The following is a 13,391-nucleotide window of genomic DNA, read 5'->3' on the forward strand; positions in this document are numbered from 1 at the left end:
ATGGGTGTGCCCTACAGCTAACGTGGAGACAATGTAATATGATTGTCATGTGCGACTGGAGAGTCTGTTGTGGCTTAGCAGTTTTAGTGGATCAGGGGGTCATAACCTTTTAGAGATGTGGTGGAGAGCTTGCCTGCAGCATTTGACACTCCCAGCTCTTCCCAGAATCTGACAATAGTTTATCTTTATGGCAATTACAATGGCATTCATTGTTACATCCCACACATATTTGATCGCCTCTTCATAATATAGTGGATAGGAAGATAAAACGTTATGTTGCTTATTTTATTAATTTATCGGTAAGGGGTAAAACAGGGGGCAAAATCGTTTGGCTATCTTCTTTGACCGTAATTTTTCTGTGCACCTCTCTGTAATGATACTGAATGCACTCTAATAATTCACTTGGGAGAATTAATCATTAATCATTCCTTTTTCTTCAGATTTAACTCTCACGTTACCCTGCACCTGTGCTAACTGATGAATGTGCATAGCATTTCAGTGTTCCCTTAATCATGCTGCTTTAAAAAACCTTACAGCCTTTCTCACAGTCCCTTTAGAGGCCCATTTCTTTGCATGAAAGAAGAAATCAAAATAATGTTCATTCTCATTAACCTATCTCATAACATACTGCACCTCAGTAAAGTATTTACGATGCCATATTTTCTAATAATCCTTAATTAAAATAGCCCATAGTAAACTCTCTTTTGACCTTGTTCTATGTTGATAAGTTTCAAGTGTTTGTTTGGGTCAGCCTGTTTTTATAAAATATTTAATGTTGTCTATATGTGCCACTCTTTGTTCTTTCCCACAATGTTGTGCGTAAAGCTAGGTATCGTTTCCTGCTTTTTGCTTTCCCTTCGCATGCATTCTTCGGTATCTGTGCGGGGAGACCAGTGAGAGGTCATCATATGTGTGTTGTGATGGGGTATCCAGTGATGCACGCCTCGAATATGGATGCGTAATGACTCCCCCTCCATATCTTTTTCACCGTAGTGCATTGACTGGAGGAAGACGTAGAGGGCGCGTATTGCGGCAAGGTGAAATACCTCATTTAATCGTTTTGCATTGTGCTCGAATACAAAAAAAAAAACATTTCTGCATCATGAAAACTTCTTTTGCTCATCTTTCTTTCTTCCGCAGTGCCTTGCATAGTGAGGAAGAAAGGACCAAGAGCGAGAGGGGGGAGGGGGCACGTGTGTGATGATGTTCGGAGTGACGACATCACGGACCCATAGCAGAAGATCAGTAGAGCAGCCTGTTACCGAGTCCAAACAGCAGCAAACTGAGACAGAGAGCCCACTACAGCGCCAGTGCTTGCCGATACTGGGTTACTGAGTCCAGCTTCGCGATGCTTCAGTTCGGCGGCAGGGTGTGCGGTGCCCCCGTTCTCGTCTCGCTGATTCTGGTGGGGTTGGCGGCCGCCTCTTCTGATCTGTTTGACAACCAGCTAGGCGACATCAATTACTGCAAAAAGCAATGCCAGATCACCGTCAAAAACAAAAGCACCGCTAAAGTAAGTGACACATGTACGCATTGAAATCATTCATATTCGTGATAATCAAATACGCTGGCTTATCTATCGATTACATAATTGTGAATCTAGAAGCCTTTAGTGAATTTTAAAAGCCTATAAATCCGACACTGGAATGAGTCCTTTGTCGTCCTGCATGGCGTTACAGTTGCTGGATGTGGACTGCGTACGAGAATTCGATGCTGTTTGCGCTAAAATGTTTCCATGCAATGAAACGGGGAAATTTAACAGGAAGGGCATCCATTTTAACGCATACAGTTTGTGCAACCACCGTTCTGAATTCTGTATAAATAGGCTGATATAATTTCATAATCGGTGTGCTAGACTATTTTAATCAATTTATCGATTCCTTGCCGACAATATCTTACTAGCTACCATTTTACTGGCTGCCCTGCATATTGACAATGTGTCGTGTACGATTATGCCCAGAGTATAATGCATTTTAATGCATTGCATTTTATGACGCATTTCATTTTCTTGCGTGTCAGTACGGATACAATAAGAATACGCTTTTTTTCGACCCCAACATGAAATGAATACGGTGTTTTGTGACTATTTGAATTTAATGCTGCAATAACCGACAGCTATATAGGTCCAGCTGATGCTCACATTCCCTCCACCAGCATCCAGTCGTTTCAAATTGTGAAGGGTAGCCTACAATTATTCGTCTAGTATTGATGAACCAAAACTATTAATATAGAAATATTTTGGGTTTTTTTGCGTTTTATAGCATTTTGCATGCTTTACTCGATGAGAATTATAGAGACATTAAGTCCATAAACCTCCTTGTTGTACTCCTCCTCTTAGGAAGTCGATGACATTTCTATTTTTCGGCCCTGTTCACAATGGATGACGATGAGCAAAAATGTCGGTGAATCCAGCAATAGTCCAAAGGATGTGATTATTGCCAAACCTGCTCCCGAAAATGTATTTTTGTATGCCATGACTGAGAAACCTATGTCCATCCAAATGCAAATATATGGAAGACTGGAACAGCAATTATATAGGATGTTGTTTCTGCGCACCTCGATGGCTCAGGTGTGGTTTTGAAATCAAGTGCAGCACTGAACACCGAGTCCTGTAAAAACGTGAAATAACGGAACAGCAATACTGATATCCAGACTGGCCGTATGCATTTGAGGAGCTGTTAGATTAGCACTTTTATGTTTAAGCGTACCCAAGCAGATGTTCATTGTTTATTTTATGCATGTGGTCATAATTGGCAATTCCAGTTTGACTAAATAAATACCTATAAAAATAGAACAGCGAATCACTGTATAAAAAGAAAATAAAATGATGTCCCAGAACACCCACAATGGGATAGGAAATATGCTGTAAATTGAATAAGGGTGACACATATGATGAAGCACACTAAGCCTCTGAAGTCCTGCGGTTTGGAAGGGGGTAATTTCTGTCTCCCTTTGGTCAGCCATGTGGGGGCGCTGTTTTCCCCGGCTTTCTTTTTGCTGAACTCCAATAAAACCAGCTTTGAAACCATGCTGTTGCTTGAGGGTCCCATTTTCAGGTCAAAGCAAAAGGTTATTCTTAATTAAGCATTAAATGATGAAGAGTACCCTCTCGATGGTTAAACTTTATGTACCATGCTCTAACTATAATTAATCTGACAATTAAAAATGTTGTATCTAAAATAAATTCTTTTCCTTGAAAAGATCGAATATGCAGTGGAACTGAGCTGACATGTAAGCTAAATGAATTCTGTTGAATCAGCAAAGGCAGATAAGATTTTTAGTGATTACAAACTGATTTTACATTGTTGAATAACAATTATAACCCCCCCAGTTAGTAACAGCTTTACATTTTCTGTTGTGTAGAAACAGCAAAAACCTGATATGATATGATATGATATGATATGATATGATATGATATGATGGGAAATGTGATGAAACAGTTGGCTGTACTACAAGCAAAAATGCCTGTATTCACAAAACAGCCTCATCGAGTGTCATCATTGTGACTTTCTGCTCTATTTGACACCTGCAGGACTCCATACTGAACGCCTGTCACCGTGGCTGCCGTCTCTTCTCAATCTGCCAGTTTGTGAATGGCAATGCCGGTTTCAACACCAGCAGGGAGGAGTGTCAAGGAGGTAAGACAGCCTGGCTCACAGAGGGGGGGTCAATTGGGGGTAGGACACAAGAGGCCTGCTAACAGCTGCTGCCAAGGAGAGGGGTCATCTGTACAACCTGGAAGTACCAGGATCTCTCAACTGCTCTGTCACTCTTTTCCCTACATTATTCCTTCTTACAGAGCCACACTCCACAATACGCTGCACACTTTTAGTTGTTCACTGCTGTACCTCTCACGCCAGGTTAGTGGAGCTTGAATCCCCCCTCCCCCAGATAAAGACAGGCAAACTCATTCATATTCCACCGCTGATCAGTAAGTACACTGTTTCTCGAGTCATAGCTGACTGTGATGAGGCTTGTCAAACAGCGCAGGGCCTATTGATCAGTAGTCAATGAGAGGTGATGTTCCTTCCAGTCGATGCAGTAGCTGGTAACAGGGGTGGCTGCTGGGCAGGCGTGATTGACTAGGAATGGGTAACAGATGCTGTGCTGCTGCTGTTCCTGTGCAGCGTGCCAGGAGGCGTACAGCAGGCCGGCGGAGCAGGAGGCCTGCAGCACGGGCTGCGGGAGCCAGCCCACTGAGTCCGAGAGCAAGAGGAGGAGGGTGAGTGTCGTCCGCTCTGAGGGTTTACGAGCTGCGGCTTTTAACAGTCTCCCGCTGTACCCCATCCTGCATGCAGAGTGATCTGTGCTGACCCAAAACTGCCGTCTGTGCAGAAGCTGCTGTTCTACAGCTCTCAGATGATATCTCTGGAGTCAATAGAAACAGCACTTAGGAATGAGCGTGCTCCAACGCCATGCTTACCCTGTCCCTCTGTGCACAGCTGAAAGCCATGGCCCACCGATCCCGCCCCGTCTCCGTCATGGACACTGTGTCCAGCTGGTGCAACGACATTGTCAGCTCTGCCCAGAGCTTCATCTCCTCCACCTGGACCTTCTACCTTCAGGCTGACGATGGCAAAGTGGTTGTGTTCCAGGTCAGTTCACATGAGGGGAAGGCGCGGTAAATCGTTCTGCGCCCAAGCTTGGCCTGTCAGGGGCGAGGGAGGGGCGCTTCCTGTTTCTATTATCTCATTATCTGAGTCAATGTGGTAAAACAGCTGGAAATGGTAGCAAAGTGCGTACAGGGAGAGGGAGGAGACTGTGCAAAGTCCATTTATAAAAAGACACTGCTGGAAGAGATCCGAGTCGGGTGGGGGGAGAGAAAAAAATAGGGCGTACAGTTTTTCTCTCTTTTGTGGAGTCTGAGCGGTGTGAGCGATGAGGGTGTGTTTTATCGACCGGCAGCGACGCGGCGGGCATGATGTGTACGAGAGGGCAAGAGCAGGGGCCTGCTCTGCCAGCGACACGTCCAGTAGGCCTGCATTCAGTGGGCCGCTGGCAGCCTGCCACCCGCTTGAAGGATCGACTCCGCACAAAGAAACAACAGAGGAAAGGGCCGAGAAAAAAAAAAAAACCCAGGCTGAGCGACAGCTGAAAAAAAACAACAAGCTGCGTCTGTAATACAAATCACCATGTCAACATACAGAATGAATACGTAACAGTGGAAACGGCTGGGGTGGGGCTGCAGCGTGCAGGCGCAGGGAAAGGCACCCGGGGGTAGCTGCTGTGGTAGGAGCATATGCAGGACATAAAATTTTTCCATTGTTAAAGTCTCAAGTAGTACCGTGCCAGACGGTGAAGCAAAACACAAAGCTGGGAATTAGTATTGATTATCAGGGTCCAGTTAGTGGGCGTTAGTGGGCCGGCATGTGGAACACATTATTCTTGCTCTTCTGTGCAGAGTTGATTACTGTGGGGAGTTCTCTCTGGGACATGGTATTGTGATTTGTCAATATGTGGACACACTGGCATTTATTTCCAGGGCGGACACTGTAGTTCAGACTTTGTACCTGAGCTCTGGCTCATCAATGGTGCACCAAAGCCTTAACCTCCCCTTTATGTAGCGTAAACAGTGGGAGAAAGTTGTAATTATGCACAAGATTTGTTTCAGATGCATGTCAGCATTTCACTTTAAGAAGGGCTGGTTCTATACATTTAGGAACATGGACACCACTGTTGTATCCTCAGTTGGTTGGATCCTTGATCAAAGAAACTTCCCTGATTGCTCCAGGCAAGCCACCTGTGTCTGAGGGAACTAGCCCCAGCTTTGGCCTGCACCAGTTCCCACCAGGGGAGTGTCGAGTGCTCCCAGCTCCTAAACTGCTTCAGAGAGTGGGATGAGTTCCAGCCCTGTGAACAACATCGCAGGCCTCCATTTGACATTGGTTAAGCTTGCGGAGCTGCAGCCTCCGCCTAATAGTGTTTATTCATCGTATCCATTCTTTCATGAGCCCTCAGTTGTAATCAGGGGGAATCAAGATGTTTCCTTTTTGTCTGGAAAGGCAGTAAACAGACCTCGACAGTGCAATCCCGGCTGATTGGGAGAGAACGCTTGTTTAGAATAAGGTCTGGCGTCTTGTTTAAATTCCCTGCAAGTTCAAATGCACGCAGTGCAGTTTCCTAACGAAAGGGAGAGGGAGGGAGGACTATCCCAGAAAGCAGAAAGCCCAAGTAAGGGAAATTAGATTGTTTCTAATTTGGTAAGGATCCCTCTCGCTCGCATAGCTTCTAAAGGCAGCGAAGCACCTTTGGCATTTTCCTCCAATAATGCATGACAGATGTATATCAGCCCTGCTTTCACTGATGGCAAGATTCCTCCAGTCTGTGGTCAATATGTGTTCACTTCTTACAGAGTTCTCAGATGTTTGCTTTTCTTTTTTCCCCTGTTACATCTGGATTCAATGCGCTGGGCAAGAGCATCACCGACAATAAAATCAAATGAGAAAGGACTGAAAAATGATGACAGTTCTGTCTGCAGAGCCCTCTGCTTTTGTGGGACTAACTTGCTCTTTCTGTGTGTATTTCATGCAGCATTTAAATATCATCTGTCTAGCTTTGTCATTTCATCTACAGCTTGCCGCCCATGTCCATACTTCTGTGCTAGATATTCTGATCCGCAGCTCCAACCAGATACTCCAATGACAATAGAAATGCCAAGGGCATTCACAAGTGCATACAATTTTCAACACATTTTCTGAGGGACTACTGTTTCAGCTCAGACCTCTCTCAGGGAGACAGTTCTGACCTGCAAATTTTGTGTATTGTGTTTATTTTTCCACAACAGTTTCATAAATTTGGTGTCGTTAATGACCATGGCAGTAGACACCCCTCTGCTTAAATACCACTTTGGTTCACTGAGATGGTTTGAGAGCTTTTGTATACCTGCTATATATGGAGACCTGCTATCTTCGTAGACCTGCTGTATTGGCAGACCTGCAGTCTTTGTAGACCTGCAGTATTTGTTTCCCTGTTGTATTTGGAGATCTGCTGTCTTGGTAGACCTGCTATCTCTGTAGACCTTCTATCTCAGTGGACCTGCTGTATTGGTAGACCTGCTGTATTTGTAGACCTGCTGCAAACTGTGAAGGGCCCTGCACTTAGACCTTCACTGCTGCTGCTGCCACTGCCCTCATCAACTGTTACCACAGGCTTGTTGTTGAAGAAGGTTCATTGGAGGGGAGCGAAAATCCTCTTTTAATGAGCTCTCCTGGGGGCAACCAGGAACAAAGTCTCAGTAATGAAGGGCATAATTCCTGTCGTGACACCGCGGGAGCGGCAGTGGGGGGGGGGGGCGGGGGGGGGCAGGGAAATTCGCTCTACCTTGAAAGGGAAGAAAATTTGTGTAAGTGATGCGCGTGTCTGCACAGGTACAACACAGTTGGTGTGTTTGTAACGTCCTCCTTCTCTGATGCTTTTCCCAAGTCAAGTGGCCTTCTCACCCCCCCTCTGAGGCGAATAATAGACAAACAGGCATGTAATGAAGCGCTTGAGCGGCCAACAGGGACAGACGCAGCAAAGGGCCAACAGGGGGCCATTTTAATGAAGAGGGAGAGACAGGGAGATCCAAGCTGGCACACATGCAGCTGTGGCAAACGTCTGCTTTGTCTTTTCAGGGTAACGCCCACATCCTGGAAATTACGGCATGTGCTTTGGGTTCCCGCTCATATCCCTTTATTTCTTGTAATTATTGCCATGACATTTTTCATCCGTTCTCTTTTGGCTCCTCTTTTTGTATCACCTTGACCCGCCTTTTTTTCCCCATCAACTCCTGCCTGAGATTGAGTATTGTCCGCCTGATCTGCTGGCTGGATTTTACAGAGTTGCTTATAATGACCAACATTGTGTTGAACAGCTATGTTTCAGTAAGTGTCGGTGAATGAGTAATTACTGCCGCCTGCCTGTATTGATGATTGTTTTGTTCTGGGCAGAGCCAGCCGGAGATTGAATATTCTTTGCCTGAGCTGCAAGCCCCCCGGTCTGATGTGGCAGACAAGCCTTGGCCACCAGTCAGCTCCCACACCCAAAGACCCCACACTGGTGAGTGCCATTCCTGGGTGCATGGGGTCACTGTGCAGCCCGGTGACTCAGTGTGACTCTCAGCGCAGAGTGATAATGCTCTGTACTGTGTTGTTTGCTCTGTGGGACCAGCAGCATGTGCGCAGAGCCGGGGGGGGGGGGGGGGGGGTGCTGGGGCATGGTCACACGGTTACAGTTACAAGTGTCGCGTTTGCACCTGGGCAGGTGTGAGACAGCGCGGGGAGAAGGGTGCCGCCAGGGCAGGGAGCAAAGGGAAACATGCAGGGCAACACACGGACGACCCAACCGCTGAGCATGACTTCCTGGGCTGCATGTCACGGTAAGGACGCGTGGCTTTGAGTAGCCTGGAAACACACAACTCCAGACCACACCAGTCTAAGCACCAACGCAGTTCTCCAGTCCCATGAGCAATGTGGCCCAATCAGGCTTTGTTGGTTTATTCAGTGTTTCTCAGTCCTACTCCTAGAGCCCCCCTGTCTTGCACATCTTCTATCTGTCCTTACTCCAAAACATGCTCTTGATTAAATCAGGTGTGCTCAGCTAATCAAAAGTGCCACTGATGAGTTCAGTCAGGTAGGTAGAGCAGGGAAAGATGGAAAATGTGCAGAGCAGGGGGGCCCCAGGAGCAGAATTGAGAATCAGTGGTTTATATTAACAAGTGGTCTATTAAAGTGAGTCTGTGTGTTATGTGAACAAATTTGTGGATGAATTTCCTCTTATCCCAACTAGATACTCTAATTTCAGTGAAAAGGAAGGGAATCTATGTTTCAGATTTAATATTGATTCATACCAGGACAAATACAGGGAAAGATTTTTAAATTAATTTTTACTAACACTCCCAATGTCTTTCATGGTGTCTTCCTCTCCATAACCCTCTCCACCTCTTTGCCAATGTCTCAACTTCATGCTCCCTCGGTCTCCTTCTCTGTCCCACATTTTGTACTTCCCCCCTCTCCCTCACTGCCTCCCCCTTCCACAACAACAGGCGCTCTGGACTGCCTCGCTGGATTCTGGCTGCCTGTCTCTTCCTGTCCATCATGGTGATGCTGTGGCTGAGCTGTGCCAGCCTGGTCACCGCGCCCGACCAGCACATTAAAACACAGGTACACGCCTGGTCACCGCGCCCGACCAGCACATTAAAACACAGGTACACGCCTGGTCACCGCGCCCGACCAGCACATTAAAACACAGGTACACGTCTGGTCACCATGCCTGACCAGCACATTAAAATACCGGTACACGCCTGGTCACTGCACCCGATCAGCACATTAAAACACAGGTACACGTCTTGTCACCGCGCCCGACCAGCACATTAAAATACCGGTACACGCCTGGTCACCATGCCTGACCAGCACATTAAAATACCGGTACACGCCACTGCCCAACCAGCACACTGAGACATGGGTACACACCACAACCCCAGCTGGTACTGAAGCCATATTTGGCTCCCATCTACAGACAGGTAATTGAAGAAAACTACACGTCTTCAACTCCTAACTTCATTCTCCTCCAGTGCCAGAACAATCTCCTGTTTCTTAGTAGGACAAATCATGAAATAATGAGTAGGATGCGGACAGGGAACAGGTCCTGTTTTTCCAATTGATGCATTATTTGATTAGGTTGTTTGTTGCAGCCGTTTGGGACTGATTATCAAGTTAACAGGAGCATTACTACGACCTGTTTACTGTTCTAGCTGAGCATCAACGGAGACAAGGAGTTTCTGGAGGATGTCCAGAAAGTTACCCCTTACCCTTTGACCCCTGTCATCGCTGTGGCCATCAGCCAGTCGGATGAAGGTGAGGAGGCGGGGCCGCTGCCAGTCAAGGTGGACCTGAACAAGACCGTTCTCTGAAGGGCCAGTGGGGTTGGTCCTCGGGTGGCTGGGGGTGGTAGTTTCTAAAGCTCTCTCACTTTTTTTTGTTTCATAGTCAGGGAGAGGAAAAAACCACAAACACACAAACAAAAAATTTTTAAAAACGCATGGCACCATTCATTCACTTCTGTTAATGGTTACGTCCTGTCTGAGTTTTTTCTCTAGAGTTCGCCGATCGCAGAGTTAAAGCCTCTGATATATGAAGGGGAGGCTCGTCTCCATTAGTAGAATACAGATTTTCACACATCACAGTCCTAAACCTGACCGGGAGGATGAACAGCATATTGGAAACCAGAATCTGCCACACTATTCCTGTAACAATGAGATTATGCTGGATAATAGACACATAGGCTTGTTTATTGGACAATGCATCACAAAACTGCTGGAGGCCAAGCGAATTAAACACAGCAGAAGACTTTCCAATACTGTGTTTTCATGTACATGTCCATGAAAAGTAGTCATAGATACTCCAGACAAAGGTGATTATTAATTGGTGATACACTAACATATATGTGAAATTGCTGAGTGATTCATTGTGCTAATGAAATCATAAAATAGTTCAGAGTGAAAGGAATCCGAAGTGGGGCTCTGAATTATTATGCAATTGGTCTGATAACCCAGTGTCCCTGTCGGTAATCAGTAATTTGGGCATTGTGTGGTATATCCTCTTTGTAACCCTGTTTGGAAGTAGGTGCATTCTAAACTGAGCCCATTTTTGTATCGCACTTTACTGTACTGGCAGGATTTTTAGTGGGTTTCTCCCTTAATTCCCTTTCATGTTTGTTATAGTTTTCCTGACTTGGCAAAAAAGGAGGCCTGTTACCAGATTTTTTTCAAGAAATGTTAATAGTTTTGTGACTTTTGAACACCCCAAGCCACCCTAGTCACGGTGCTGGGATGCTAAACATAACTGGATCTGAAATACTGGCCATGTACCACCCCTTAGGAACTTTCAGTGGCACTTATTTATTTATTTATTTATTCACTTATTTATTCATGATCAATAACATTGAAGTTCTGGTTTTCAAGATGTCAGTTAGGTGCACAAAAATCCATTAATATGCTACGTATATATTGGAAATCTGTACCATTGGTGATATTACTCTCAGTTTTCCACAAGTAATGAAATGAGTGGCAAAGTGTCCATAGCAATTGTGACAGTGTATAAACAGAAAGGGATTGAACAGGGAGAGGAATACTACTTTTGTTTTTGTTTCGCTTGTAGATGGACCATAGATAATTTTAGACATTTTTATAACAGCTTGCTTATGTTCCATTGAAAAGAAAACCAATGTCATGCATTACACAAGGCTTTTAATATAGATTTATTAATACACACAGTAAATTCTAAGCTCAGCAATCCTTGCTTTTGTAATCAGGTCAAAGTATTGATAAGTTTAAGGTTATTTTCAGTGCTGTTTATGTCTGGTAAGGCTATATCTTCCTTCTGGTTTTATTTCATTTCTCAGTGTCCAGCAACAATGCATGCTTGTATGTTACAACAGTTTAGATCTACAACACATTTCAGAATGGCAGGAAACTTGTAGACTTGTGATTGTGTGTTTCTGCTATTTAAATGTTGAATAGATAATGTAATAATCATATACTTTTCTAAAAAACAAAAAGAGAAATCTATCTGAAAGCCATTCATTGTCAGTACTGGTCCAAAACAAGGTCATATTTTCTGTTGAAAACAGAATCAATTTAAAAAAGGTGTGTTTCCTTTTTAACTCTGGATGTTTTCAATGAAATTATACAAAATAAAGTGTTTTCATGAGATACTTGAATCATTGTGTGTTATTGTTTTTGTTTTTCTTTTTTTTGTTTATTTGTCATATGTAGTCACAGGTTCTAATGTGGGATATAGTTATCTGAATGCTATATTGATTTCCTATAGTTGTTTTGGTAATTTGCAAACACTGCATTGTAAATCCAAGCACCTTCCACTTCTCAACAATAGAGGGCAGCACAAATATAAAATGTGCATAATGTTCTTCTTTGTTCATTCCTGTTCTATGTTTTTCATAATAACACAGACCTTTGTATTGAGAATAAGTACTTATACCAATTTAAAATTCTGTGATTGTGTTCCAGTTACTATTTTTGTAGCCTGGAATTTTTAAAACAAGTCTGTATCGCGAGGACAATTATCTACGACAAAGGGAGGTTTATGAGGACAAAGGACGGCCTTTCGTCCTGAAACAACAATAAATGATCCAATATGCAGTGGAAAGGTGAGTTGAACAGGCACATTCTAGAGGAGACACGATGAGACACTATGTGCGCACAGGGCTGGTCTCTCACTTATCCTGCTTGTTTCTTTATTATTTGAGGCGCTGATGTCAGCTTTGATCACCTTTTGTACTTGTACTCCACAGGCAGGCCCCACTGGTAATGACCATAGTATAGACCAACACGGCTATATATGCTTTTTTACATCATAGGTCATATTTAATATTGAATTTGCAACAAAATCAATTGGTCGAACATAATATTGTCAACAATATGCCAAGTTAATTATATACTAATAATAATACTGGGACTGCAAGAACCTTGGTAGCATTTCTAGCAATCTAGTGGTGAGACAATGAACTGTAGTTACTGTTCAGTGATTGGGTGGGTGAGGGAATGACAGACATTTTTGGACAAGCCATGCCCAAAAACAGGGATGTCTAACAGCATAAAGGTTGTAAAAGAAAAGCAAGTCTAGAGAAAATCTAGAGAAATAGATGGTGTACTCTTAACATGAAACTGGATATGGATATATATTTCTTTTTTATATATTTTTAAAATATATATTTTTAAAACCAGATGTCATTTGTCTTTTGTATCCATAAAATCTCCATCTATGGAAATCTTTCCCTTCATCATAAAAGCAGTAACATTCTCACTTACAACACATTGACGTATAATTTTATTGGCAACAAAAGGCTGTGGTTGGACATTTCAAAACTAATGCCAAAATTGCAAGGAATGCATTATATCTGAAAATAACACTATATAAGGACCAAAATATTGCTGAGTTTAAAGGAAGCATGGACTTCACATTCCAGCAAATAGATTTGCCACTATCCCTCCATGCCACTAGGCCAATCAGACTCAGGTATCAATAAACTCAAACCAAGGGACCAATCAGCATGTGTCTTGCAACAAGTCAATCAGTGTCCTGCCAAAGGGCAAGGGCTAACTAAAGTTTGCTTGCATTGTGACTGAGAGATCATATTAGAGGTGCTGCTGCTGGTATCATCTGTAAACTGACAGTGCAGAGAACTGTTTATAGCCAAGACATAGCACTCTCTGCTACTACTTATCTTTGCTATAAAGACACCCCTCAACATCATTTAATGACTAATTAACAGAAATGTATATATTGTAATCTATTATCAGGTGTTTTACTGAATTGTTTAAGATGAATGATTTTTTTAAATTAGTTAATTGCAACAGGGTCTAGATTCACTGAAGAAATTAATAAGATTGAACA

At 43.7% G+C, this 13,391-nt stretch overlaps 1 protein-coding gene across 1 annotated transcript; it reads left to right on the forward strand.

The window, feature by feature from the left end:
* The first annotated feature begins 1,171 nt into the window (after window positions 1-1,171).
* Window positions 1,172-11,601, forward strand: tmem59l (transmembrane protein 59-like). The gene is made up of 8 exons (XM_036522661.1): window positions 1,172-1,513; window positions 3,533-3,638; window positions 4,128-4,222; window positions 4,443-4,595; window positions 7,929-8,037; window positions 8,242-8,356; window positions 9,023-9,140; window positions 9,731-11,601. The coding sequence occupies exons 1-8, from the start codon at window positions 1,349-1,351 to the stop codon at window positions 9,887-9,889; spliced, it is 1,020 nt and encodes a 339-aa protein (XP_036378554.1). The 5' UTR covers window positions 1,172-1,348; the 3' UTR covers window positions 9,890-11,601.
* The last annotated feature ends 1,790 nt before the right edge of the window (window positions 11,602-13,391 follow it).

This window comes from Megalops cyprinoides, chromosome 2 (genome assembly GCF_013368585.1).
Source record: "Megalops cyprinoides isolate fMegCyp1 chromosome 2, fMegCyp1.pri, whole genome shotgun sequence".
NCBI lineage: Eukaryota > Metazoa > Chordata > Actinopteri > Elopiformes > Megalopidae > Megalops > Megalops cyprinoides.